This window comes from Patagioenas fasciata, chromosome 14, assembly GCF_037038585.1.
Source record: "Patagioenas fasciata isolate bPatFas1 chromosome 14, bPatFas1.hap1, whole genome shotgun sequence".
Taxonomy (NCBI): Eukaryota; Metazoa; Chordata; class Aves; order Columbiformes; family Columbidae; genus Patagioenas; species Patagioenas fasciata.
Genome location: NC_092533.1, coordinates 2,270,512 through 2,297,147, shown reverse-complemented (window position 1 = coordinate 2,297,147; position 26,636 = coordinate 2,270,512). Strand labels below are relative to the sequence as shown.

Here is a 26,636-nt window from a genome sequence, read left to right as displayed (position 1 = left end):
AGGAATATTATTCACTTAAACATATTCCTGTCTGGAAGATCAGCAACACGCAGATCAGCAAGCAGTCTGCAGCTTCTTACATGAAGAATTTGAGATGTTCTTTTGTCGGGAGTCCAGGTTTATTTTGAGCATTTAATGACCATCATGTAGAGTCAGTAATATCTTTTTTTCCTTTTGAATGAGTTAGTTGCACTTTAATGGTAAAAAACAAGGCAGTTCTGAAAACAGTGTTGTAGGGGCATCTTCACTGCACCAGCAAAGGCAAAGAGAAACCAAAGGCAGGAAACAGACGGGCACGGGGAAGAGACCTGAGTCAAGCAATTATGTTGACGAAGCTCCTCAAAATATCTCTCAAATAACAAAAGCAAAAGTTAAAAATATTTAAGGAAAACAACTGTAGGATGTAGCCATAAGTGGCTTTTTATTTAAAGGGTTCACAGTTTCTAACCTGCACTTAAGTTATATAAATACTGCAGCCAGGCACAACTGCTTTTCATCCCGATGATTTGGTCCAACACTCCATTTGAAGAAAACACGGAAATCCAGCATCCCCCAGAAAGGATGTTGCTCATCTATTTTAAAAACATTAATCACAGCAGAAATGATGGAAATCATCATCTTAATTGTAGCTGCAGATTGAAGAGGCTTTTGAGCAAACAGACTTGGCTTCAAGGTGAGGAGGAGTCCGGTGTCCTGCACCAGCACCGACGGAGCTGTGAGGGGGTAAGGAAATTAAAGCAATTGCAAAATACGGATGGGTCTTCTCACCATCTTCCACAGTAACCCTTTGCTTTAAATCAGCACAAGTCGCATTTTACGCGGTGAATTTGTGTACTTACTCCTCAGTGTCTGGGTACCGGCGCAAGCACGTTAGCTGGAATTATCTGGGATTTCGAAGAGGATGGAAAACAAAAATAAGTGAAAGGAGTGCACCATTAGAATAAAAGCACCTCCAGTAGTGATCTGCTAACCCAATTCCAATGATTATCTTCAGAAGACTCAATAATTAGCTATTGTGATTTCCCCTCCTTCTCAGCTTGCAAATCTCCCCAGCACAAGCTACGCACAGCGGCTGCAATGCAGAAAGAACACAAATATTGGTCAAACTTTAGCCTGGGTGTTATTCGCTTCCTTGAGAACAAGAGAAACACCAACGCTGTGGAGCACGATGGGGCAGGCACGGCGGACGCAGCCTTCTCAGTGGAACTCGCAGATTACACAAGAATTTATTGGCATTTCTCTAATTTTCAGTCAGGGCATCTCTTGAACAGCTCGCGTTTGAAAGAAGCATTTCTCTAATGGAAAGTACCACACAAAGACGCGGTTTTAATTCAGCCACGAGCTGCCTGGTGGCAGCCTGGCAATGGCTGATATTCCATGAATCTCTACCTCTCACTTCAACCACATCCCTGGGACACCGGGGCTACACCTGGTGCTCTTCAGAAACCTGGGGTCCCAGCCAGCCCAGGGGGTGGAAATGAATACGCCATTTAATGGTGCTGTTGAGAATCACTTCATTGTGTGGCAGATGATGGTTCCTCTGCAGTGCATCGCATTTTAAAATCACTGCTGGTTTGCATCCTTCTCCTTCTAAAACGCATGCAACTGGGTGTGAAAGTGAAGGCCCTTCACAAATGGTCCCTTGCCACCACCTGGGAGGCTGCGGATTCACAGAGGTTCTTCTGAGCAGCAAAGCCATCCCAGTATTGCCTGACTCCCAGCTCCTGCTCATTCCTGTTGTCGCAATATCCATCAAATCGCCCTGATATAAACTGCACAGGGGAAGCGGTGAATGTCAAAAGCAACCCAACGTTGTGGCAAAGGACATTTTAAACCCAAAGATGCACGCTGACCCTGCTCAGCATCCTGCAGCTCAAGAGACGCGCAAAGAACAAGGAGGTTCACATAAAAACAAGGGTTTACCTGCCTCGGTTTATTTTGTGCTTTATAGGCACCTTCACAGCAACGTGCTGCTTTCCATGGGTCCTTTCAGAGTAAAAACCGGAGCGAGGATAAAACAAAACGCAGCTGAAGTGCAAAAACAACTGTTTGAGACTCCAGGTCAATGCAAGATGGGGTTATTCCCATTAGCTCCCTGCCCTTCTCCCCTAGAAGGCTTTCAAAAGGGAAATGGGGAAAGCACTCAGGAGTGTAAGCATTCACAACTCCACTTAAAACATCAAAACCAAACCAAAGGTTTCTCCAAAGCTTCCAACTCCCAGCTCTGAAGTGGTTACTATGAAATAAGGTGTTTCTACTGCATTGGAGTCTATAAATTAATGCTGCAAACTTGCCCTTTTTCAGTGGGAAGGTAAACAAATGGATTGCTTTAAGCATCCAAGAACTGAAATAACATGCTGTATTTTCAGCCGGGAAGAGCTGTTTTCTCACTCATGTTTATAAATTGAATATCTCCTCCTTGAAGTTCCAGTTTAAAAAGAAAAAGGCAGCTAAGGCTGCCAACTGTGCCAATATCACAGGCTGAGGCTTTTCAGACTTGACAGCGCTGTTAAAGCGAACGACAGCAGAAAGTGGCGAAAGAGAATGTGAAACGAGGCTTTAGAAAAGACTCAAATGTTTGCAACTTGCATCTACATTTTCAGTTCTCAATCCCTTTTCCAAAGGGCAGTAAGAGGTGAAATCATTGGCGTGATAATTGACTTCTGCCTTTTTAAATGTTTGCTTTATGCGAATGCTGTGTTTCTCGCACTGGCATGATCTTGGTATGTAAAGTTTTCATCAAACTATTGCAGGAAAGAAGTCGGAGCAAGGCAAAACCTGTCAGCCTGAGATTTCCCCAAACATCAGAACGGTCTCGGTAAGGATGGAAAACCATCCAGTGATCAAAGTTAATAAAATGCCATCCTAGTAAAGGGAACATACAGACAGTCCAGCAGCACCTGGACACACTGATCCCACCATCAATAACCCATTCCATTTCCAAAAACCTTCAATAACTCTTCTGATTTACTTTGAGCCCAACAAGAGAAGGTGAAATATGAGCTAAAGCAGGGAGCAGAAGTTCTCCAGCGCTCCCTGTGATTTACTTCAGCTGCACGAAAACTTCCTCGGGGTTTCTCGCACAACGAACGCAATCAACGCTGAAAGCAACGCTGACATCTTGCCAAACGCACCCGAGCTCCGGGCGGCTCTCCTGTTCACCCCAAATCTTCCTGTTCCATCAGCTTTCCCTGTCACCCTCTCTCCCCTCACCTTGCATTCCCAAGGTCTTGAGCAACAGCATGAAACCATTTACCAAAAAAATGGAGTTTTCAACACAGCAGAGGGTAAATTTCTTTGCTGAGTACAACTAATAAACAAGGACAACCAAAAGCAAACAAACCGAACCTGATAAACAGGGAGTGTGTGCATCCCAATGGTCTGGGGAAGCGCAGAGCTGTACCCAGACGCTGCTGCAGGAACAGAGAATCATTTTGGTTGGAAGAGACCCTCAGGATCATCCAGTCCAACCATAACCTCACTCCAGCACTAAACCATGTCCCTAAGAACCTCATCTAAACGCCTTTTAAACCCCTCCAGGGATGGTGACTCCACCACTGCCCTGGGCAGCCTGTTCAATGCCCCACAGCCCTTTCCAGTGAAGAATCTGAACCTCCCCTGGTGCAACTTGAGGTTGCTTCCTCTTGTCCTGTCACTTGCTACCTGGGAGAAGAGACCAACCCCCTCCATGCTCCAAGCTCCTTTCAGGCAGTTCAGAGATCAGAAGGTCTCCCCTCAGCTCCTGTTCTCCAGCTGAACCCCCCAGCTCCCTCATCCGTTCCCATCACCCTTGTGCTCCACATGACGTTGTGTAACGTGTCCGGTTGGGCTCAATGGCCTCCAAACCCCCGGCACACGGGACGAGGGCAGCACACGGGGGGTGCAGAGCTGCAGGTCCGGCTTTAAAAGCCGCTCTTTAGCGTGCAGAAACATCAGGCCCAAAGGCAGCAAATATCACAGCGTGATGCACAGTTACAAGTCAATAGCGAAAAAGATTTCTGCCAGAATTAGGAATTCGTATTTGGACTGGGGCGCTTTTTTTTTTTATGGTTTTCTGTTGAATATTTCACCCAAAGGGGGAAAAAATGCCCTATTCACGGCAAGTACATTTCAGTAATTTCACCTGCTTTTTCCCCAGCATTTAAGTGAAATACTCACCTCCCCGCTTTTCACAACCTCCGGTGTTACACACAGCAGGTGTGACAGCTCTGCCCGCTGACCGTCCTCTGGGAGCTGGTTTAAGGCACAGACAAGTCGGCTGCTCCCCAGCACAAAGCCGTTGCTTAACAAGAGGCCCTTTTATCATCTAAACAGCATTAAAGGAGTTAAACCCAATATCCAGGTAACTATGCTACAGCAGATTAAGTGTCCATCCTGAAATTTTAAAACTCCACTTAACCTGAGACAGATTCCAACCAATATTCACTACTTTCAGGACAAGTTCAGCTCAACACTAACATCTGGTGCAGGCTCTAATGAAACACCGCACACTCCAACGTTTCCTTTTTGATAGCTAATATGTAAAACTGTCCTTCGTTACATTTAAACAGACTCATTAATAAAATACTGAGGATGCGCTACCTTAAGACATCAGGGGAAAAAAAAGTATAAACTGGCGATAACGTTATTTCTATTTTTAAATACATCCCACAGAGGTACCCAAGATAGATGAGAAGTGCTAAGCTCATCCCACAAGCTTATTTATTTATTTAATGCTTCTTACGAGCTATTTTTAACCACAGAAGCCAGCAAAAGGCATCCATTAGAAAAATTACATTGGTTAGAGGCCTCCTCAAACAGGTTGAACGAGTGAGGTATCTGGTTGAATGCAGTGCTAAGAGATGGCGGTTTTCCCTTCCTTTCCTATTGGTTTCTGGAATAAGAAAGAGCAATTTTATTTTTGCAGCATCAGCTAGAGCAGAATTTTACCTGCAAACCTCTGTTAGTCCTTATTCCCTTTCCCTCTTCCACCAGGTTTAATGTTGTAAGTCATGCAGAGTTTGCAGACATACACAAGATGCTGACCACGCAGGGACAGTGGAAATGGAGATGTAGGAGCTCAGTTGGGGGTTTTTAAGCCTTGGTTGTGCACATAGAAAATAAATGAGAGGAAACGCTATAGTCTCATAGTATTGCATCATTCTGCATTAGACCTATTTCTTTGGGGAAGGAAAAAAGTAGGAGATTTAATGTTTTTCAGCAAAAGAAATTTAGCTTGATGTTGGTAATGCAGTTTTCCTTAGGAATCGAGATTCTTTGGTAAGCTAAGAAACCACAGGAGGAACATCCCGTCTTTGACACCCCCCTCACCACATATACAAGTTTGCATGTACAAAAATGCCAGAGCTCCATTGCGAAGTTATTTACTCAGGAAAACAAAGCTGACTTGATTTCCAGACGTCATCTTCCTAACTGCTTGCTTTCTCTGGGGAAATACAAAGGTTCTACCAGCACAGCCTGAGCAGCATTTTCCCCTTTCCTCCCATCTGAGGAACAAAGCCTCAACTCCAAGGGGATCTCTGGTGCTCCCCAGCAGCTTCTACACACAACACAAAGGGTATAAGAGATGAATTTTAGAGGGGATACAGGTCCTGCGCAGAGCCCAGCTCAGCAGATCCGGGTAAATCCAGGTGGTTGTGCGAGTCAGGTAAGCACAGGTCGCTTCATTAATGCAGCACCTGGATTTCTTAACAACTATTTCCCCACCTTCTTAAATTTTGCATAAATTAAGTTTTGGTAAACAAAAGCACAGAGTTTTTTGGTGTTGCTTGGAACAGTTTGTTTGTTCTATCTGCCTGGAGAAAGGCTCAGTTTGCTGATAACAGGCATTATACCGAGCCCAGTGATTGAAGGTTTTTATTCCTAATCTGTTCACACGTGGTGCTAACAATGCTTGATGACTAAGAAATACTTGCATTTCTAAAAGCAGCAGCTTTCTCTGTCGTGGAAAGGTCACATTGCACAGAGCACTACGGAAGCAGTCGATGCACAGAACAAGTGTCACCAGCAGAAAGCTGGATAACAAATAATGCAGTTTTGTGGGTATAAAAATCACTACTAAGCTTGAGATCCTGGATACCCAACACACTCTGTATTCGGAATCTGGACTCAGGCCAGGCCTGGTTTTCGCAACAGAGCTTCTGACACCAGTTTGATTCTTGACTTATTTCGGAAATATTCTGAGTATTCCGCATGTGGGCATTGGAGAGCAGACTGCAGTCTGTGAGTAGCAGGCAGGACCCCGGGCAAATTGTCTGCTGAAAAGCCAACTTCAAGCGTTCACATATTTCTTCCCCCTTAAGTATTACACTGGATGACATTAAAGGGCTCATTTCCAGGGCATGCCATCCATCCTGCATTCCTCAGACTGCCCAGAGAGAAGAAATGGGAGTTATTTGCCCAGTTTCAGATTTTTGCTTGCAACCAGAAACTGCTGAGACTCAAAGCCTTAAACTCTGGATAAGCTTAATATGCAGGGATTTGAGAACCTAAGGAATGCTGTTTTCACACTATACATCACCCATCCTCTCTTCTTGTGAGCGAGCAGCACGGACATACAAGCGCTTTATCTCCAAACCCGAGGATGCATCCTCCACCCAGACTTGAACTTTTCGACTGGAATCAAATCCTACTCCACAATTACAAGAGGAAGCAGAAACCTAACGTCAAACGGCTTCTTTACGTGACTTGATGCCCTAAGTTCAACATTTCCCCCGAACACTTGCGCAGCATTTCAACTGAAAACATAATCGAATGCCATCAAAATACCTCATTACCAGGGTCTCAAATTCCATAACGACGTTATACAAATAACATCCCTCTCACTGCAAAAGCATGCTTGTGATTTGAATTGTCATTTACTAAATGAATTACGTTCTATCAGTCCTTGATGTATGGCCACAAGTAGACCCAGACCCTCCCTGCACAACCTGAATGTTCACACACTAAGGCACCATTTTTTACGCTAAGCCAACATCTGACCTGGAGACCAACTCACGTAAGCACTAAGTGACCACAGTAATCTGTATTTGGTGAAACCTGCCCTATATATAACATTCTGTTTCCCTGACCTCTACTATTTTAATTGTAGCAACTAAGCAAAACAATGCAGCGAATACTTTAGTTCTGCAAATACTCATTCTGCAAGAAATTATTTCCATTTACCTGAATGGGGACTTAAAATGACCAGTAACGTTTGTTATTATCTTGCCAGACCCCTCTCACCTATACAATTATCTCCAGCTCACAAGCTGCTTAAACACCCAACTTCTCCTGGGACATTTTCAGCAACAGAGATGTTTTGGAAGGACAAAACTCCAGCAATACTATTGATTTAGGAGAATATTCTGTCGTTTTCTGGACACAAAATGCTATTTAAAGTTCATTATTGATACATAAAAAAAAAAATCAAGAAACCTGGCAGGTATTATAATTTAGGATTTCCAGATTCCGAGCAGTTTTATGTACTAGTGCAAGGAAAGAAACCTGGTATGAGAAGCACAGGAAGGGGTTTTCTGGTACCAGTTCCACACCAGACAACCCGACTCCTTTCTCCACCTTCTGAAAACCACACTAGCTTATGGCACTGAAATTATTTGTGTCTCTCTATTGGATCGAGACGAGAACACACACAGACCTGCAGCAGGTCTGTCACAGAAGACCCGATGTCTTCTTGCTATTGGTAGCTTCTGGAATCAGCTGACAAATTTCTCTTTACAGCTCCTACAGAAATCATTTCCATCGGTGTAACTGCCCTGAACAAAACCTCACTCATTGATCAGTCCGAGCAGCAGAACACAAACCTCCTTGAAAACAATGATCCAGAGGAGCACAAAAGATCACCCATGAATTATGGAAGAGCCAGGTCGTGTGGCAGCACTGAAGGTTCCACCTCTCAGCGACGCTGCTGAACGAGAGAGGGGAGAAACCAAACACACCGAGCCCCAACACAGTGGTGTTTCACACCTAACTATGGGAAAAGACAGACCCCCAAATCCACCCCTTCCAAACTAAATACATGATCAACTGTGACTACTTAAGGAAGCAGAGGTTAATATGGGTTGTCAATCTCACAGAGAGTAGTTATGCTGGAAAGCAAGGCAGGCAATCTTCCGTATCATCCTTTTTCTCTTCCCCTAATCAGCATATTTATAATGTCTTTTATACGGCATTCAGCTGCATGTGTCTGGAACAAGTTCATTACTTGGTACAATAATGTACTTCGTGCCCCTTCTGGCAGGGAGGGCGCCCAGCAGAACCTCCCAGAACGTTTGTCATGGCTTGGTGGGGGGTTTGGTTTGGTGTGGGTGGTTTTGGTTGTGGTTTGAGTATTTTTATTTCATCCTGATTCTTTCAGGTCACTGAAGCTACTAATCCATTCAGATTTATTTTTAATGCAGAACTTGAACTGTGTTTCAATTTGGAATAAGGGGGATTGATAAAGGGAGAAGAGAGTTTGAAAAGTAAACCAGAATTCAGAAGAGGGTGAAAAGGAAAGCACCTGAAGTGTGTGCTCACACTCCATCCTGATGCTGACGATCTGCTCTGAGATCTTGTGCAAGCTTTCGGGAAAGTTTTTCACACTCTTCCGAAAAATACAAACACACACACACACACACAAACAAAAAACCCAATCAATTCAACAAACAAAACCCCAAACAAAACAATTCAAGTGCCAAATAAACCCATAAAATCAGGGAAAACAATCTACTCCATTACAAAGAGGCTGGAAAAGAATGGAGCAAACTGTACCTTTGAGCATGTTGGTGTTTCGATCATAAGAAGCGGTGCCTACAGAGATGAGACTCTTGTGCATTGCAGCATGTACCTGATCATACACTGACATTTAGGGTAATGATAAAAAGGCAGATTCCTTGGTCACTCTACACACCAATATAATTTTGCTTTGAAACACTAAATAGGGAGACATTGTGCATACTGAAATACAGGTATATCAAACTATCGCACCTAAACACATTTCCCTTAACCTACTGTTTCTCTCAGGCCACATCCACCCTTGATGCACCTACCATGTGGTAGTGTTATGTTTGCACCATCGATGATCGCCTGTGCCAGTTCGTGATCGTTGCTCTCAAAAGCATGTGCAGCAGCCTTGAGCGCGTCCCAAATCTCCTTGCGACCTTCGAAAGCCGGCGCCGTGTCCCAAAACTCATCTCTCTTGCTGCGCAACTGTCCGTCGGTCATGGGGTAATCGCTCTTCCATTTCGGTTTCTCTTTTTTCAAGGGCTGATTACGACCCAGCGCAACTGTGGAGGAGAAAGAGAAGGAAAATTTTAAAGATGTAACAGCACAAAATGACTGAAGTGCCCTTTAGTTATTCTGGTTAGTATCTATGGAGCTAAAACTTCCTTTTGAGCAATCCTGATCCTTCTTCGAGCCATCGCCTCGCTTCCCGGGGCTCCACATGATACTCTGGTAATACATGAGTTTTAAGAGGCTAAGGATGGTTATTTTGCATCATCACCTTTTAAAGTTTTAATTCAGAGTTAAGTATATACAGAAAGGCAAATAAGACACACAAGGGCTAGAAACGTCAGAGAAAGAAATCTCTAAAGAACGTGGGGGATTACGGTGGGTCCATGGATTCCTTGATGGAAGGCATGGGAACAGAAATTAGCCTTGGAGATATGAAGGCCAACCCATGAGAAAGACGGGAGTATCTGGAGATGTTAAGGATGCACCCGTGAGAGAGAAGGGAGTAAAAGAGTAACACTGATGATAGCAAAATCAGCCAATGAGATGTTACTGCTGTAACTTGGAACCAATAGTGAAGAGACACATCAATTGGTAAAACTGTATAAAAATGCACTTGTGCCAATAAATGGCACCTACTGCTTTCATCCTGGAAGAACTTGGTCTATGTCGTTTGTCCGTCTCAACCGTGACAAAAGAATAACCCAGGAATCTATGAAGCTTTAAAAAGCGGTCACCTCATTCAGAATGAGCAGAGAAGCATTTGTTTCATTTTATCTACAGTTATTTACGTGTAATAGTCAGTTCCGATAATCACATAGGTGTGATGCTGGTGGACTAAAACTACCTGCTCACTTTAAATTACAGCACTGCGCTAAAACCTCCTCTTCCATTTCTGCATGTATGGGGTTATTTCAATTGCTGTTGAAAGGAAGGAAAAAGGGAGCACATCTCAGTGCACACCGGGAAGAATCTTCTCCCTGCAAGAGTTTAAACCCCATTTCCTTCAGCACCTCCTGGACATCAGAATCTTGAGCATCTCGCTGCAGTTGTACCCTGCGAGGACAGGACGGGGAAGATCGCGGCGACAAACCACAAAAACACAGCTCAACACCGCAAAATCTTGAATACACAGTCCAAACGTCTTCTAAACTAAACTAAATTTAAGCGCGTTTGCAGCTGAAAAGCAGCAGCCCCTCCATGGGACATCTTGTAGAAACAGGGTGATGAGTCCTGAGTGCTCTTCAAAGCCAGATGAGCTACAGAGGGCAATTAAAGACCCACCACACATGCTGCTGAGATCCATCCCTGCCTGCAGTCCCCGGGAAGAGCCCTCGCTGTCCCGAGGGGTCACAGGAGCCCCAGCTGCCACCAGGCCAGGGGACCACAAACAGGCACCGTCTATCACCCCACGGCCACGTCACCAAGGCCGAAATCTGTCTCAGGAGAATGAGACATCACAGCTGCTGCTTATCTTGTCTGCAAGGATGGGAGGGCACCAGCAGACACGTGGGATAACATTCAGCATCCTGTATCCCATGTCCATGCCTAGAGATAACAACAAACATTTCCTTTCTCCAGACCCTCTTATTTTTTTTTTGCTAGAAAGGTGACAATAGCTGACAAAAATCTCCTCACACCAGCACTCAGTTTGCAATTGAAGAATAGCGTAATGTCTAAATATTCTCCATAGTTTTTAATCTAGACTCACACTGTATCTCCACAGTTAACTACGTATTTATGGCAAAGAGTGCGTGTGAGGGACATGGCAGAGTCAATGTATCAGAAACAATCATTTCAGGTGAGCTGTAACATTTGCAAAACCAGTGTTTAATTCAAATATTCCCTCTCCTTCGCATTCAGGTGTTTCCAAAGCCAACACCAAGCGCCGGCTCTCAGGGCTGACCATCGGTGCCTGGTGTTGCAGGAGGCATTTCAAACCACACACAGCAGGTTACACCTCACGTCCTTACACAACCTGACTTTATGCGATCAAAGAACTACCTACTTCAGTTAATAGCTCCGAATGACATTCACACTTCAGAAGGTGAGACTTAAGTAATTGAAAATAGCATATTTAAAAGAACTCTCGATGGTAAGGTGACATTGGCAACTATGTCAAGGTATGAGCCGCCTTCTGATTAAAAAAGCATAATAGAGGATATATTTGAGTGGAAACAAAGTCAGCTTGTAATTAAAAGCAGCAAACAACAATTGCAAGGCACACATGCCGTGTCTCCAGCCGGTGTTATGTATCCCATGCAGAAACTAACAATAATAAACTTCAGAATCCTTTCAAGTGACTGCAAGCATTTAGTGCTTTTTGTTTCCATGGGATTGCTTCCATTTGCTCCTCAAAGCAGCGCTGCCCATTTCACAGATTTCAGACCAGCAAACCCAGTGTTTGCAAAGCACGGAGTCTCCCAGCTGAGCACACCATGGGAGCCCACGGTGGTCCGGCCCAGACGAGATGCACCGTGCATTAAACAGTATATTATGAAACTGTCAAAAACATATGTGCTAAAACAGTCCAACAAGAAATTGTTTCCTTATTAAGGCTCGGCAGCCAGAGCATGAAAATTTCAGACAGACAGATTGAACAGGACACTGTAGGAAATTTGGGTCAGTGGGCATCTTTTCTTCCATTCTACTTCAGCTAACATCTGTTTGCACGTACACTCAATGAACGCTAATTTATCCCACAGGGCCCTCTCCTTCTCCCGGAACATTAATTATGGAAGCGGGTTAAAGGCGCTTCCCGCGGTCCCCAGGCACACGGACCCGCCTGCCCGGTACCTGCTGATGCTGCAGAAACCGCCACGGCCCATCGCTCTGCCCAACAGCATCCAAATACATTGCTCTGCACTAGAATAGCAGGGCAGAGGATAAGGAGAGAGATCCTAACAGCCTCCAATAACTTCTCCCCGGAGACACAATCCTTCCTGCACGGACAGCAGTGGTGATAAACCTGGTGATAAAGTCTGGTTTTTTCCCGTTGGAAAGAAGGATGGTGGAAGAAAGCGACTCTACAAATGGCTCTAAAGCCAAATCCACTCTAACAAGCCATCCATCCCAGTACTAAGCCTTTAAACACAACTTGGCATCACAAAGCAGTATTTTAAAAGGTCTTTAGTGTGTTTACCAATTAGAAGCGCTTCACGGATCCCCTAAAAACTTTTGCCCGCCCCCCGAAAAAATATTCATCTCTCCATAGCTGCATGGACAGATGGAGCAGAAGGGGATACAAGAAACTTAAGACCAGTAAAAAAACCCTAATAGGTAAAAGGGCCGGAATCTTCCACTTTCCACCTTGTATTTCAGTCACTAAAGAGAAATATCACTAATTTCTGCAAAGTGTTGGAGCACACCAGAGGACTTTCCCCTTTCTTTAATAAGACTGATAAAGACTAATCAAACTAGGCAATGAAACCAACATCAGCAGCCTGAAACCCTCCATCAAGTATTCACAGTGTCAGCTTTATATTCCTCACTTTGGAAGTAAACCAGAGCTCAAAAGAAAATGTTGACTTCATTTAAGCCCCAGCACATCAGAGGCACAACCAGCTTGCAAAATCTGGAAGAGAAACTAACAGCCACATTAATTTTTCATCTTACATCACTTCAACATAAGTAAGAAATTATTAATACACTGCTTGAAAATATGAAGAGTTTTATAAATGCCAAAAAGGTACGTTCTCTCTGAAGCAATACTGAAAGTCGCACATCTCACTAGATGTCAATGGGTGATATTTTTGGCAAGAGATTTATTCGGAAGGAAATATCAACACCACCAGTCTACTTTTCAACAAGGAAAAGATCAGCACATTAGTGACACTTCAAAATAATTCGGGCTGTTCTTGCTCCAGCAGCTCACAAATATTCAGGTGGTGCCATGCACTTCAAAGAGGGCTGAGAAGCTGCGGACAACCTGAAGGACTCTGCTCAAGAGCAACAACCTCTCTTAGTGAGGAGCAACCACACATGTGGCCTTACAAAGGATTTTCCTGAGCTGCTCGGAGGAGTCACTGCAAAGAGATTATAGATGCTCTTCATCCTCCTGGATATTTGACCTTTTCTAGCCAGAGTTGCCTTAGAGATGCCTCCTGCATTGTTTCTGTTCCCTTCCAGTCTCAACTGCACCTGCTGCTTGCCTGGCACACAGAGCACAAACTCCAGACATCACCTGTAGGGCTGGCTGAGGTCCATTCAGGTTAACGGCAGCAGGAGCGATGGCTAAAGAGGTAAGAAGTCCTGTGAATTACCAGCTGCACAATGAACTTAGGGCTCAGCGTGCACAGGAGAACCCCAAAGCCAGCCCGCTGGGGACACGGCATGAGGCCGGGGCAGGACAGGGGACAGCAGTGACAGGCTGGAGAAGCAGGCGAGGAGAGGCTGTCGTGTCCAAGCTCAGCACAGCTGCCATTCAGGTGCTCCCTCACACACAAAATCCAAGCACTGCTCGAGCCCCCTCCCCAGCCAAGGGTCCCTTATGAGACTGTTTAATGCCTCAAAGTGACCCCAGAGCAGTGGGGGGTGAGCAGCTGGCTGGCTCTGTCCCATCAGAATTAAGCTGCATATAACGTGTTTCCCCTTCACACATGGAGGAGTATCCTGGAGGCAGCTACTACTGTCTGCCCCACTAACCTTAGCTCCCGGAAAACTACAAAGTCCTTTTTTTTAGAAGCAAAGACATATTTCTCCACTCTTTGCAGACTATCTTATAACCCAAATCACAAAGGTTTGTTTCCCTTCCTCACAGTTTCCCATCAAAGCAATAGAATCAGTAAGGTTATTGACACTTCTTTTGAGTTTGCTTCTGCAGATAACTCCAGATATTTAAATCAGTTTCTTAACAGAATGTCAAAAAAATGTCTGTGCAGAGCTCTTTAACAGCTGCGGTGTTTGCTATGTCGCTATCACTGTGGATCACAGTATTGCTGCCTCCTGCAAAGCAGCCCAGATGAGCAGGAGCAGCTGGTAATGGAAGAGTCTCATACTAAAAGCCAATATCCAGCTAAAGCATTCATAATTCCTACTTTAGACACCCATGAACTATATAGCACTCGATAATCAAATTGGATAATATTTCTGCCCCAAAGGGCTTACTGTCAAATCAGATAAAGCAAATGCAAGAGCTGAATGAGACATCAGACAGCTCCCAGCCGCTGCTGAGGGCAGGGGGGTCTCTGCTTCCATCAGGAATCGGATTTGCCTCCTTCCCCATTACTGACCACACAGGCGACCCCTGGATGGGGCCACAGGGTCTGATCACTTGTTAGAGCCCAGAGTTATCTCCAGCAACTGAGCTGAAATGTAAGCTTTTGGGGAAATGCCTCCTTTGCTGACAGTCAGCCTGACGTGAGCTTTTCCCTCCCACCTCGTTTCTTCAAGTATCTTACCTATATCCTAAAATAATGCTCAGAATAAAATCTGGCATGTTGAACTGCTCCACAGTGAATTTCTTCCTTCTCCTTTGAAACAGAAGCATCTGTTGCTTGTGGCATCGGTGTTTTGCTGCTCTTGTAAGAGGTGGGAGAAAATGTCCCAGTTTGGCCCAGCTGTGTGTTGGAAAAGTCCCCGTGCGCACACACAACCCACCCAGGGTACCAATGACCTGGCAGAGCAAGTCCCAAGTCCCAAGAGGTGACACCTGGGCTGGACACGCTCCATTTTAGGACCGGAGGCCCAAAGCTGTTGGTGTCTGTGAATCCACCAGCAGCTGTTTGCGGGATTTACAAGAACAGGACCTGTGTGTGCTTTCCGAGCTCTGCAGGCGGGTGTGGAGATGGATGAGGATGGATGGACAACAAGGAACAAGCACCGGCGAAGGGTGGCACCGAGGGACCCTCTGCCTGCGGGGCACAACGTGAAAGCTGATCCAGGCAGGTATTAGAAGAGAACATCAACATGTTCAAATTACAAGATCTGGTAATACTTTAATTGGTGTTGGTGGTTCCCACCCCCTTTGTTTTGTTTAGGAAAATATCTAAAAGAAGAAGAAAACCGCTTAAGAGTTGAGGGATGAAAAAGATTTTGAATGAAGTGTGAGGAAAGGAGCAGGAGAGGCGAAATGAAGTCTTGAAGGAAGGAGAAAACAAGAATAAAATTAAATTAAAACCAAACAAAACCAACTAAAACCCTAACCAAACAACCCCCCCAACACAACAACCAAAACCCCACCAAACCAACCACACACACCAAACCAGAGTCTGTCTGAACGGGAAAGATGAGATGTGGAGAGGGTGGGATTTGCCAACTGTCGGCTCATGGGAGAAGGACAGAAATAAGTGGTCAAGAAAACCACAAAAAACAAGACTTGCAGAGCTGAGCCCAGCGAGGAAAACATGGCACACAGGCACAGTTTGGTTTGCTTAAAGCAAAGACCCGGTTTCAAGAGGGGAAGCGATATCCTCCTGGGGATGTGCAATTTGGGAAACAGCCACGGGTAATTATTTGAAGACAAGCATGAGAAGCTAACTAAATATTATTCAAATTGAACTAATGATCAAAAATATTTTCTTTACAAAATTGCCTCCCTGTTGAGGATCAGTTGCTAACAAAGTATTTTTCTAAGACAAATTAAATGCACGGTAACGGTTTATTACCCATAAAGTTTCTTTTAGTAATAGTCCCAAGGGTTTCCCTCCCTGCAATCAGCAAGTTATACTCTACTTTATCAAATGAGTCTCAATTTAAATCTATTTTGCTCCAATTTCCTCATAAGGTATCTTGTAATTTGCTATCAATATCTGGATCCAATTCATCTTCATAATCTTCTCTGCCTCATTCTCTAGTGTAATCCTTTCAATCGCTGAATTACAACAGCGTTTGGAGGAAGAGTCAAAGGACGGGCGCAGAACAACAGCGAAACTGGGGAGGGGATGGGGAAATACGGCATGTAAGAAGCAGACAATCTGAATTACATTAAGTAGCATTGGCTTACACAATTTAAATTACATTAAGCAGAACAGGCTTACACAACAACAGGAAGATGGCAGAATCTTATCTGTTTATTGCTAGGTTTTGGCATTTTTCTTTCTTAAGAAGGTTACATTTTTGCAAGGCAAGAAGAGTCGTTTTGAAAGGAAGCATCCCCGGATAGCAGTAAAAGATTTGCAGCCTTACAAATGAAATATTTCACTGCACAATTAAATTTTCCTAACAAGGAAATGAAGCAACACCTACTTTTTCATATGAAGACTAAAGGAAATATCTATTAGTACAGTGTGGGGGAATTCAGAGCACAGGGATATTTCTGGTGGACCTGTGGTCTGAGAAAGACGGGAGCTTGCCCAGTTCTGTGTGTAGACAGACAGACTGATACAGATGGACAGACAGAAAGACAATGCTTGAAACTGCATTGTTTTAGGCTTTTTTGTGAAGGGAGACTGGGAAGCGCGAAATGAACACTGCAAGAAAAACATTTCCTGATAGAAAATCAAGTTATGTCTTTAAACAGATCTATAATAAAACATCAGGCTATAGATTCAAATCCATGTTATAATGTTCTAGGCAAACCAGGTGATTTTGAGCCAGCCATGAAGTGAACTTGTGGTGTGAGGCTTTGTTTTCTCCTCAAGTCTTGCCCAATACCTTCCTCCAAAAGGAGTCAATGACACAGGAGAAGCTGTAGTGAATAAAACGCGAGTTATGCTGGTAATTACAGGCGGTTTTGGACAAGTCACCCGTGCTCACTGCTTCCCTGCCTCTCCGTGTACACAGCGCACTAAAGCTTTGCTGAGTCCATCCAGAGGTTTCACAGCATGAGACATAACACATATAAGGGGATGAGGGCATATGAACGTGCTGGACAAAGAGAAAAACTGCCTCTAATTACCAGCTATGACACTGTATCTTCCATTTCTCCCACCATTTTCAACAGAAACTATGGAAGATATCAAGAGAGCTTGGTATTCCCAGGCAGCTCATCACTAATCGCCCCTTGCATTTCAAAGCAGCCGGCAGTATTGCAGTGAGAAAGAAAAGCTTCAAGTGTTAGAGAGCTGCTCCCCGACGGTCAAACCAGATCCCAGCATCGCCCCTCATCCCAGCACACGTGGATCTATCCAGACGGCCCAGCATCGATGCTCACACCGCACTGGGACACCCTGGGATAACACAGGTCGCCACATCAGTGCATTCTGTCTCACCTGAGGTGCAATTCAAGAGATGAACTTCAGCCTCCTGTCCGTTCACGCAGCTTTTACGAGGACGATTCCTCTGCTCCCAGGGCTGCGAGAGCAGGACAGCAAAGCCCAGGGGTTACAAACTGAGTAAAGGGTGTTGGATAAAGCAATAATTCAAACAAAGCCACTGTGAAGTTCTCTACAGTTATTGCCTCAACATTTCAAACAGCTTTTCAAAGGTCATTTTTCACATTGGTCTACCAGTAAAAGCTCAGCACTATTTTCTAGCATCAGGTCTACGGCTTTACTATTATTTCACAGAAGCTCTGTGGTTCCTCCCAAGCCCTGTGCCCCCACCAGCTTCCCGCTGGAAGCACAAACAGAATGTTTCCCAATCACCTCGATTAAGCTCACGATGCAACAGCTCTTCTCCCAACCGCTGAGAACATGGAACGGAGCGAACCCCTTTGTTACAATCACCACCTTAAATCCTTAGCACCTCGGTCACAGGGTGACCACGGGTAACGCAGGAACATGTCAGACTGTCCATCTGTCCTGGTATCACCCATGAGAGGAGTCCTGGAGCCACTAATCCTGCTTCCTCAGCTGGTCAGAGCAGCAGTGGCCACACTGGCTGCTCGGCGTTAGCTTCAGCCTCACAAGCTCTGGTAGTGCCGCAGTGGAACCACTTCAAGGGACACACGTTACCAATGCAATTACCTGTCAGCACTGCTTACATTAGAATTTAAGGTGTTCCTGTGTCTGGTAGATCCATGTGTTCAGCTGGATTCAGAACAGGATAAAGATTTACCTATTTGTGCAAGCACCAAGACTTCAATCTGTACCATCTACAGTGCACAACCAGACTATCTTTTCGGAACCCTACAACAAGCAACATTAAGGATGCTGTCAGCAACATGAAAAATATTCTATTTGAGATAGGCTGCCTAATGTACACAATTCTTTTGACTTGTGTAAAGCTCTGTTTAAGCTAAGACGTGATTACAGTCAAGAGCTTGGCATTAATGCAGCATGCAAAACAAAGCGCGGTATGCAGCACAGCGGGCAATGGGAAGCTGTGTAGAGCTTACCTATTAAAAAACCAAAACCAACACCACAAATACAACACCACCACCACCACAAACAACAAAAACCAAAAAAAACAAACCACCCCTGGTGCTTTCTGTTTCCCACCACGAGGACGAATGCAACTCAGCAACTTCACTTCTGAAGTACGAAAACCCCCTCATGTCTTCCTCTTGATTCAGTTAACAGGGGAACTTGAGACACGTCAGATCAAACCATGAAGCCGTGAGTTCCCAGGAGTGGCCAAGTCCCTGCTGGTGTCTCACCCTGACCCGGGTGCCTGCCTCGCTGCCAACGCGGGTTTAACACAAGATGTAGCATTCCCAGCTGCAAATGAACACTGGCCTGGCTCAGGAGGCCCTGTTCTCCTCGATAACATTCTCCTTCTGACCACTGCATAACAAGCATCTAAATGAACTGCTAAGGAAAGGTTTAAAGACGTTTACTAAAGGCTGACGTTCCTCTTGCCGAAACGCAACTGTAAGTGCTGCTCCGCACGCCAACAGCCAAGTTCTGTGCGCTTTGAGCAAAACACAAATCAGGGTCTGGTTGAGCGGCGTTTAAACCAAAGCTTTGCTGTTCTGTTGGCTTAAACCGCAGGAGCGGGGCGGCCAGTGCCAGGCTGTCACGCAGCCGGACCACACACGGTCAGCACGAATCCTCCGGGTTTGGAAAGTGACAGACAGGGACATCTGCTGTACATCTGGCCTGTGTTCAACGCATCGCAAGTGCTCCCAACTCTAGCACAATTTCCATTAAAATAAAAAAAAGGCAGCCTTATCTTTCATCCTGCCAAAACATTCCAAAATATTGAAGTGATAATTTTCTTTAAACAATTCAGTGGCTCCACCCAGCCGGCTGAACAGCCTCCTCGGCACGGCCACGTGCAGTGTGCGCATGGTGCTGCAGCTTCCGAACGATGCCACCAGTGAATTTAGGTCACTACACCAAGTAAACCCAGACTTGTGCAGCTCTTCACTGGGTGGGGAGGAAGGACCGTAAGGGAAGGCAGAAAGAAACAAGCTGTGTCAGCACCACAGAGATTCACAACTAGGTTCAACATCATTTAAACCTCTTCAGGTCACCGCTACAGCTCAGTGCTACCTGGGAAAACGTTAAAACCAACAGAGATCCTAGAAATCCACAGTTTCCCTAAAGTCAAATTGCTTAGGAGGAGCTGCAGCAGTCAGCACGACTTCAGATCCCAGCTCACCACACTGCTCATCTGCACGGGGCTCTGTTGTATTAAATCTTTCCACCAAAATTTGAACCTGAACACGGTGTGTGTAATATAAGGTACCATGCACAAGCCAGGTGGGCAGTGTGATGTTTCTAACGAACACCAGGTGAACACAGCATTGCTTTGCCATGTCCCTTCTCCCATGCACAGCGGGCACAAATCCCACAAGGGAATGAACAAAAAAAGCCTCCAAGTCAGTAACTGTTTTCACAATGACCAGTGATTAAATGAGCTTAGTTACAAGATCTAACACCACGTCTTGAATTTATTCCAGTGTCACAGTTCTTGGCAGGGATAAAGTTTCACATTAGCCAATTAACTAAATGCACTATTACTGTATCTCAGCTACTTAAGCTCATCAGTTAATTAAGAGATCAGTATAAGCTGAAAATAGGAATCTTACCTGACACACATACCAAACATACATTATCTTAATGATTTAATTTTATAGCTCTGTATTATGTTTCACAGGTACCAGTTGGAAAACCGGAAGGCAACTGCTCAGTTTAAGGAACAGGTGGAAGACGCCTAAGCAAACATTTAAAGATTTATCTAAGAAATTGTATTCCTTGGAACGATACTTGCCGCTTTGATAAGCTCTATTTTACAAGGTGGTTTTTCATGATAAAATTACCATTTCACACCCATTATAAATGACTTCTGTATCAATTTTTAGATGCTTTCAACCTGGTGTTGAAAGAAGTGTTTTATCTTGCTGTCTAACACCTACTACTCGTTTTCCCTGGTAATTTCTGAGAAGTGTTTCTGGCAGCGTGAGCTGAGCAGGCAGAGCCGGGGCACACGGCCGTGCTGAGCACCTCCAGCTGCGGGCAGATGTGTAACGTAGGATAACGCACCCTCGATGCTCCTTGGATGTCAAGCTTCTTTCTGCAAAGCAGCCTCTCATCCAGCTCTTAAGAGCAGGTGTTAACACCTTCTACAGTAGCTGCCAAGTCAGTCCCACCATACCCAGCACACGGAGCGACTTAGGAGCAGAAATTAATGTACCTCACTTGTTGAAGTTCTTCCGTTAGGGTCACACAGCACAAGTCGCGACACCACAGCATCACCCGAGACTCCTCCAGAACATGGACCTGGTTTTCCACCTACCGACAAGCCCATCTTTTTGGAGTTTACAGCCACAGGATAAAAAACCAACAACAAACCAAAGCCTTGCAAGGGGGAAACTTCATTTCTGCAGCAGGTTGATTAAAAACAAACATTAAAAATCCTCAGTCTAACAAGATCCCCTCTATATTTCAGCTGCCCTTAGCACAAATGGCTCTTCGTCCCCAGAGGAGTTTTCCACATGCCACAATATTTTACCTAGCAGGACTCATTCTCCTCCCCTGCTGTCCCTTGTTTCCCATCAGTTTACAGCAATTTGCCACATTAACAAATCAGTTATGACCACAGCAGCTAAATGAGCCTCCAGGTGCTCCCAAACAGTGAGGAACCAGAAGAACAAGGTCCCTTAGCACTCATGCATTTGATTGCGCACACTGAACTTCTGCAGGGCAGGAGTCTGACAGACTGGGGCTTAACGCCCTGGCAAAAATCAAACACGTTCACTTCTCTTCTGTAGTCAATACTTTCTGCATCCACAATCCAGTTAATAAGCTTGAAAAGCCTGTATCAAGACCAGGATCGGGAAGCTGGGACTCGAGCAGCCCTGTCTGGCTCAGGCCGGGTCCCAGGCAGCGATTTCTTCCAACAGTAGAACAGGTTCTGTCCTGTTTAATTTTTAAGCTGTAGCTTTGGTTCATAAACCCATGGCCAGTGTTCAGGATCCTCTCTATCACAGCAGTATTCAGGCGCTACTAGAAACAGAGGCTATTAAAAATAATAATCAGAAAGGGAATAAGAAACGTGAGACTCCTTTGCTGCGAATCTTTTTTGGGGTACATTCAAGATGATTTTTCTAACCATATCTACGTAGTTGCTAATCAAGTAGGAAGAAGAATCCCTTTTGCATGTTCTCTTCATACTAAACCTTGAAGTTTGATGTCTGGTTTCCTGTTTTTACGACTGATCTGTAACTCCCTCTCCCCCAAGCACAGCGTTTGCATCTCAGCTGTCACAGAAGCCTTTGTCCTCCACTTTGTTAGATACCCACACCTGGAACAGCAGGACCGGATCAAAACCATCTCAAGCTTTCAATCCAAACTGGCACACCAAGAAAGCCACTGAAATACAAATACAACCTGGATGATCTAAAGGTTTTGATCTCTGTAAAAGCCAAAGATGAGCATGAGAAAAATGCACTAGAAAGTGTTCAGGTGAGAGCAGCGCTCAGCACAGCGTCCCCCGGCTGAAAAGAGCTCACTAGTTAGCATGAAAACGGACTCTAACACAGAATAACCCGCACTGAAATATCTCGAAACAAAAATATTCATTTTGTGAGAGAAACGATTCCTTATTTATTGGCTTTCAGCATAAACGAGTGAAAGCTGGAAAGTTTCAAAATAAGAACAAGAACATAAACGGTGCGGACACCTAAATCTGAATTGCACGGCGAGAGCTCCTTCAGCTGTAAAAAACCCTCAGGTTAATTTCTAATAACGAAGGAAGGGAGGTGAGTGCCCTAGGCAGCTAGAAGTGCACTTTATCAACAGGAGATGAATTCAGCTCGGAAATTTGGCAGGCAGAGGGATGAGCGAGCAACAGCACACGCGAGCAGGCAGCCCTGGGAGAGCTTTAGGACCAGGTTGGATCAGTCGTATCCCTTCTGACACAGCACTGAACCAGCAAATACAGAAGCCCCTGCCGGCACCGTCACCTTGAACTTCGCACAACCTTGTTTTAAGCTGAATTGTCACCCCTTAATGAAATAATTCCTTCAACAGGTGTGATTGTTGGATAGCGGTGCTCTTGGCATCTCTCCGGATGTCACCTGCCAAGAGATGGTGACAACGTGGGACACCGGCAGGACCGAAACGCTCCCTCCCCACCCCAAGCATCTGTAATATCTTCCTAACCAAAGTGGAGCTCAATGCAAATTATTAACTCTTGCTAATAAGTTTCCCACTGCAATAAGATAAAACGCTAATGTCATTTCTTCCATAGTCCTGCGGCATACCATTTATATGATTTTCTCTGAATACAATCATCAGAAAGAACATAATTGGAGTAAAAAAATAGTACTTACATTCCTAAGATAAAACACCTGTCTGCTTTGGGATGGATAAAGCCAGAAAAACGTGAATTCCATAAATGAACAGTTATATGGAATGCAGAAGAAATACTTGCTCATTTTCCAACGCAGTGTTTTGAGGAAGCCGTGGTAAACGCTGCTTTAAATATGATTACTTAGAAATTCTTGAGAAAAAGTTGCTCCCTGGGAACCCACCATGACGGACCAGGCCCTGGCGATGGGGAAAGCTCAGAGCCCCCGTTCTGCAGCCGCAATCGGGGCTCCAAGGTGAAGTGATGGGCTGTAAAAGACACCCATAGTGTTAAAGATGAACAAGGAATCCAAACCCTGTGTTTTCCCCACTGCTGGGCACTGACTTTCCAAAAACCAGTGGAATATTTCACTTTCCAAGCTGTCTAAAAAAACTGGAGTGGTAATTCAGTCGCAAACCATTGACTTCTCGTCCTCCCACCCAACTTAAACCTACTGACTAGAAAAATCGTATTTAGGAGAACTAGCTGTACAACAGAGCAGGCCAGCATTGTTCCTTTGGTTCAATTTATCGTGTTCATGAGCTGGCACAAGAGACTCCAACTATGACTTGTACTCGGGAATTGCACCATTCCAGCTCCAAGAGCATCTCCCCCAAAGAAACAGGGTTTTAAGAAGAGACCAGCAGGACTGAATCCATGAGAGATACGCAAGGTCACGAAACTGTGAAGTTTTCCTTTAGAAGTTTATTTTGGTCACGTTTCTTTCCATATGAAACAACAGGTAGAAAAGGTGATGGAAACCGAAATGTGGACTCGTGCCGTTACTTATGTCACAATCTCTCCAAGGCATTGGTGGCCCAGGCAGCCCTGAACCACCCGCTGTTTCCTAAGGATTCACATCATTAAAAAAAGAACACTCAAATACAGTTAATCTGGTTTTCGAGGTTCACAGCCAATCTTTCTGCATGCTGGATTGTTTTTTCCCATTCACACTAGTTTAGAAAGTCTGTATCACCAGCCACAGTTCAAGAGGTAGAGGATTATTTCAACCTAAAGGACTCTCATCCTGGTATTGCTTTACAATACCAAACCACAATACTCATGCCCACTTGTCCTGACAACGCTGCTGCTTCTTTTTTCTCCCAGAGACACTAAAATGATGCATTTTCCCTTGTTCCACTCCGAAGGAGTTTCGGTTCAAGCCAAAACCCACACCTGTAGTGTTTCTGGAGCTATTTTTGGTGCTGTAATATCATTGCAGCAGCTGGAGTGTCCTGGGTACGTACAACAAATGCGCTTGCTTCTGTTCGTGTTATTAAGGCAGCGATGGGAAGTTGCACTGAGTAACATCAGCATGAGTCTATACAATACACGTCTGATTTAAAGCATGTGGCTTTAACTGAGCAACGTGGTTTCAATACTCCTGAGAGTTTTTCTTGCAATTCAAGCTGTTTTGGCACCAGAACAAGTTTTATGTTTGGATGAAGATACAATGGAGGTCTACAGATGTGAAGAACTTATCTCAAATGAGCATTTAAACCTGTCTTAGAATAATATCTGATATTGATAAGCGCTTTACAGAACATATTTTTATTGGATAATTGCTTGTATTTATAGCAACCCATGTTCTTTTAATGTACTTCTGTAGGCACATAGCGAAAAAAATAAATCAGTCTGTTCTGTATTTTACTGAGCCAAGTCATCAACATGCAATTCACAAGCAAGTTCCAACTCTTAAAAAGAAGTTTAAGTAGATATTTGACAGCTTTCCCCTTCTTCACCCCCCGAAGTGCCAACCCTCAGCTGGGACCTGGGACTTCCAGCGCTCAGCGGGTCTGCTCATCACATGCACGGCATGTATGGAATGCTGGGGCAAAGGAAGGGATTTGCTCACCCGTGGGGCGTTCGCATCTCATCCCCAACAGGCTCCGGGCACAGCGAAGGATGCTGCGACGTGGAGGTGTGAAGGACTGGAGCGCTGAGCTTCATCTGAACGTATGTTTAACTGCCAAATATAGCCTGCTTGCGAATGCACCCAGCGAGAGCTGGGGAAATTGTCAGTCCAAGCTTCACGTAACGTTTCTGCTTTCCAAACTATTTAACACGTGTGCTACGCTTTGCCTCCCATTAACACTTCCAAACTGTTTATTGCTCGTGTCTTCTTGCCCTCGCTTCAGCCCGTGTGTTAACGAGCTTGGAGCAAAGTAGATCTGGGACTTCTACCTGCAGTGTGGTCCCATACCAGAAAACCATCTAAAATGTGCTTCCACGTCCAGAGACACCGAGTGTCCCATCTGCACTTCCAGCACAGCCTCACACACAGGACAGGTCCTCTTGTCCCCCATGGGGCACATACACGCAACACAGTGACTCACGCAATAGAGGTTCAGATGCTTTTGTTGGGTGTGAGCCCAACTGAAAGCTAAACGTCCTGCATCAAAGACATTATTTTGACATCCACAGCTTTAACTTGCATTAGAGATGAAGTAAATGCATCTGAAACCACGCTGAAGGAATTGAGAAGTCCGGCATTTTTGACATTCACAACGTTTCCCTTTGCCAAGAAATACGAGTACATACGAAGTGTGCGAATTAGCAATTTTTACTCAAACCATTTACCTTTTCGCCAGTCGGCCATTCCGCTGTGATTGCTGATGCTCTACGGGAGGTTCGGGTGCCCGAGAAGCAGCGTGTTGCCAAGAAAGAAATTGGCAGAAGCAAATGGCATTCAGCAGCTGCAGATCGACCTGCTATTTTGAAGGTGCTCTTTTACAAAAAGACTGTATTTACCTAAACAGATGAGAAATCACAGGAGATGATAGTTCCGTGGCGGAAAAGTAAAACGACACAGTAAATGCCATGAGAGAAGCTGCTCATGAATCCAGAGTGCCCTTGATCACAGCGTGGAAGCAGAAATTGAGCTACATGGCTGAATGTTAAGATTAAAAAGGTAAGAAGCTTCCAACCCCAAACCGCTGTACTCTGCTCCCAATGCCATCCCAGGCAAGACAATTATTTATAGTCGCTGCATTTATTATAAGTTATTATAAACTGTAAGTTGTTACGAACTATAAATGTTTAGTTATTTATAGAGAAGTGTCAATAACAGTAGATTGGATAGCTGGATGTTTTAAGGGTGAACTTTCCCTATTAAACCCATGCAAAGATAACACGCAATGGACAGCATCATATGATACATTTTCACATTTTAGTCTCTAATCTTTTCCCCCGGGCAGTTCCTGTTCTTGCTGAAAACTACTGACACATTCACTGCCGTTTGTAAAGCACCTTTTCTTTCATGTTTGAGATGCCGTAAAACCACACGATGGATCAGAAACGCCCCAAACCCCCTCCCTTCTACCTAACCTTCAGCGCAAGGATGTCTTTTTATATATCTACATATATAAAATCCTACAGCACATCTGAGTATCTAGAGAAGTGAAGAATCATTTCTTCAGAGCTGTGCCCATCTCCTCCCACAAATGGCTTTCCAGCAGGGCTCTGAATTTTTCCTTTTAAACCACGTTTGCTAAGGAAGGGGGGAGATGAGAAGCGGACACTGAGAAAAGGATGAAGGGAGGAGCTGTTGAAGTGATTTAATACGCAAGCACGGCAGCAAGGATCCCCATCCCCACCACTATTTCTGCTTTACAGGGTATGATTTTCAAATGCTTTACTAAATAGGTCCTAACAGGTAAAATGGATGCAGAACAGCTCCTGGAAATTGATAGCACATAAGAATTGCACATGCACTTATCACCTGCAGAACCTGCATCTCAGCACTGCGAAGTCTCAGGATGACAGGCTACTTATGTCATTTTAAATATTTAAGGTAGCCTAAGAAA

At 44.7% G+C, this 26,636-nt stretch overlaps 1 protein-coding gene across 1 annotated transcript in view; it reads right to left on the bottom strand.

The window, feature by feature from the left end:
• Nucleotides 1–26,636, bottom strand: part of UBTD2 (ubiquitin domain containing 2) — a 48,267-nt gene that overhangs the window by 14,660 nt on the left and 6,971 nt on the right. Inside the window, exon 2 of the mRNA XM_065848917.2 lies at nucleotides 9,030–9,266. Coding sequence (XP_065704989.1) covers nucleotides 9,030–9,266 — 237 coding nt within the window. The remainder of the gene's footprint in view (nucleotides 1–9,029; nucleotides 9,267–26,636) is intronic.